Here is a 2,634-nt window from a genome sequence, read left to right as displayed (position 1 = left end):
ATATATTGTAATCATGCATTTCCACCCTCATGTTTAGACGCCTCTTTTGAGGTCTGGACACAGAAAGGTATTATTACTCTCAAAGATTTATTTATTGACAGGCAGTTTGCATCATTTACTCAGTTGCAGAACAAGTTCTCTCTCCCTGCGTCACATTTTTTTCATTATTTACAGATAAGAAACTATGTTCGTCAGAGTATTGTTAATTTTCCATCTCTTCCGGAAGAGGGGTCAATTTTTACACTCCTTCTGAGTTCCCCGGATTCTAAAAAGTTGGTTTCTGGTTTTGTGAAAGCTTTTTCTGAGTATTTAAATTTTAAATCTGACTTTTTGAAGATGGCATGGGAGGAGGAGCTTGGTTTGCTGATTGGAGATGAGGTGTGGGAGAGGAGTCTGTGTAGGATGCATTCTTGCTCTATAAATGTAAGGCATCAGTTAATTCAATTCAAAGTGCTTCATAGACTTCATTATTCAAAAACTAAACTGCACAGGATTTTTCCTTCTATTAGTCCAATATGTGATCGTTGTAAACTTGGAGAAGGTTCTCTCACTCATTTATTTTGGACTTGTCCCAAATTGCATAACTATTGGTTGGACATTTTTAAATGTTTTTCTGGTATCTATAATTGCACATTAGAGGCGGACCCGATAATTGCATTGTTTGGATCTTCCTCTTCCCTTTTACACCTCAGCTCTGCTGCACAAACTACAGTTTTGTTTGGAATTGTAATTGCTAAGAAAATTATTTTGACTCTCTGAAAGTCGGATATTGTACCTCAATTCAAAATGTGGCTGACAGAACTGACTGCTCTACTGCATATGGAGAGAATTAGGTATACATTAGCGGACAAACTTAGTAATTTCTTTGATGTGTGGCAGCCATTTTTAGACCATCTATTAAAACAAAGTCCTGTTTGATTGATCACCAATAACTCAGCCTACCACCTTAGCATTTTATTTCTGTTTATTGCCAGTGTTGAAGTAGTATTTTTGTCGTTGCAGTGTAATCTTTTGTCTTATTTGTGTGTTTTAGCCCTTGCTGTTGTGTAGTCTGTTGTTTTTTTGTTTTGTTTTTTTGTGTGTGTGTCTCTTTTTTTTATTATATCAAAAAATCTCAATAAACATACTTAAAAAAAAAAAAGTCTCCTCGGCTCCTGACATTTGCCAGCCAGCTAAAGGCGGGAAAAGGCCTGACCATTGTTGGCACTGTTGTCCCCGGGAACTACCTGCAGAGCTATGGAGAGGCGCTCGCTGCTGAGCAGGTAGGGCCGTTTGTTATTGATGGGTGGAAATGTATTTGCTTTCAGATAATGTGGAGTTGGACCTTTTACCCTTCTTTCCTCAGACTCTGAAGCAGCTGATGGATAAGGAGCGCGTGAAGGGCTTCTGCCACTGCATCGTGGTTTAAAAGCCACGTGATGGGATCAGCCACATGATCCAGTCGAGTGGCCTGGGAGGAATGAAACCCAACACTGTGGTGATGGGCTGGCCTCACGCTTGGAGGCAAAGCGAGGACCCACAGTCCTGGAAGACCTTCATCAGTGAGTCAAGAGCGGACAGCAAAGCGGGTAATGGGGTTGTTTCAGAGTTAACAAGCTAATGGTGCCCTCTTTCCTCCTTCCAGACACAGTGCGGGTGACCACAGCGGCCCACCTTGCGCTTCTGGTGCCCAAAAACATCTCCCTGTTCCCTAGCAACTCCGAGCCCTGCACAGAGGGCTACATCGATGTGTGGTGGATCGTCCATGACGGCGGGATGCTGATGCTTCTGCCTTTCCTCCTGCGACAACACAAGGCAAGAAAACAAAGTGTTGACCTTAAACTCTAACAAAGCCTTTAAAGTTTCCGCTGAACCCTCTGCTCTGTCTCTGCCCAGGTGTGGCGCAAGTGTTCAATGCGAATCTTCACAGTGGCCCAGATGGAGGATAATTCCATCCAGATGAAAAAGGATTTGTTAACCTTCACCTCTCAGCTACACATCGATGCTGAGGTGGAAGTAGTGGAGATGGTACGCACAAAAACCCCGAACGTCTCCCTCATTTCTTCTTAAGTAGCTTTAAGTTTGCTCAAATGATCTTCCAAGAAAAAAGGAAAGAAAGAAAGAATAAAACAAGCTGTACTGGATTTAAATCCAGCTGATCTCCCTTTAAGGTAATCCTTTTAAGCACTGCTTCAATTACATTACCTGGTTTGACCACTTGCACTTTGACTGAAATATTCACCTTTTATGGCTGCACTGGTTCGCCAGCTGAAACATGTAGATGCATAATTTTTTACAGCCTTTAAGATCATGTTGGGGTTGAATCACAGATTTTTACATATAAAATAAACAGTTAATACTTCTAGTGTCTTCACTAAAGACATTCTACTGTGATGATTAAGCCTATGAGCAGGAGGTATCTCTCTCTGCACTTCAGAGTACACCAGAGTTTTGTGTTGAGGCCTCTGGTGGATTGAATTCTTTAAATATGAAAACAGAAAGAAGGAACCTGCTTTAAATCCCTTCGGGCACTCCCACTTTCTTCCGCAGTGCAAAGAAATGCATGTAATGTTAATTCTAAACTGGATGAAGTTCTTAAAGTGCATAAACTGAACCACTGCGTGAATATAAGGTTAAATGTGGACCTGAGATCTC

At 41.5% G+C, this 2,634-nt stretch overlaps 1 protein-coding gene across 1 annotated transcript; it reads left to right on the top strand.

The window, feature by feature from the left end:
• Positions 1 to 336: 336 nt before the first annotated feature.
• LOC134623126 (solute carrier family 12 member 6) lies at positions 337 to 2,007 on the top strand (the record flags this gene model as incomplete). Its single annotated transcript, XM_063468332.1, is given in 5 exon segments — positions 337 to 378; positions 1,143 to 1,262; positions 1,346 to 1,541; positions 1,625 to 1,794; positions 1,876 to 2,007. Coding segments are annotated over 5 exon segments (660 nt in total), but the record flags the coding sequence as incomplete, so codon positions are not given.
• Between the last annotated feature and the right edge of the window lie 627 nt (positions 2,008 to 2,634).

This window comes from Pelmatolapia mariae, unplaced genomic scaffold (genome assembly GCF_036321145.2).
Source record: "Pelmatolapia mariae isolate MD_Pm_ZW unplaced genomic scaffold, Pm_UMD_F_2 NODE_ptg000409l+_length_32887_cov_1, whole genome shotgun sequence".
Classification (NCBI taxonomy): Eukaryota; Metazoa; Chordata; class Actinopteri; order Cichliformes; family Cichlidae; genus Pelmatolapia; species Pelmatolapia mariae.
Note: the sequence above shows the minus strand (reverse complement) of the source record. Positions and strands in the feature narration are given on the sequence as shown.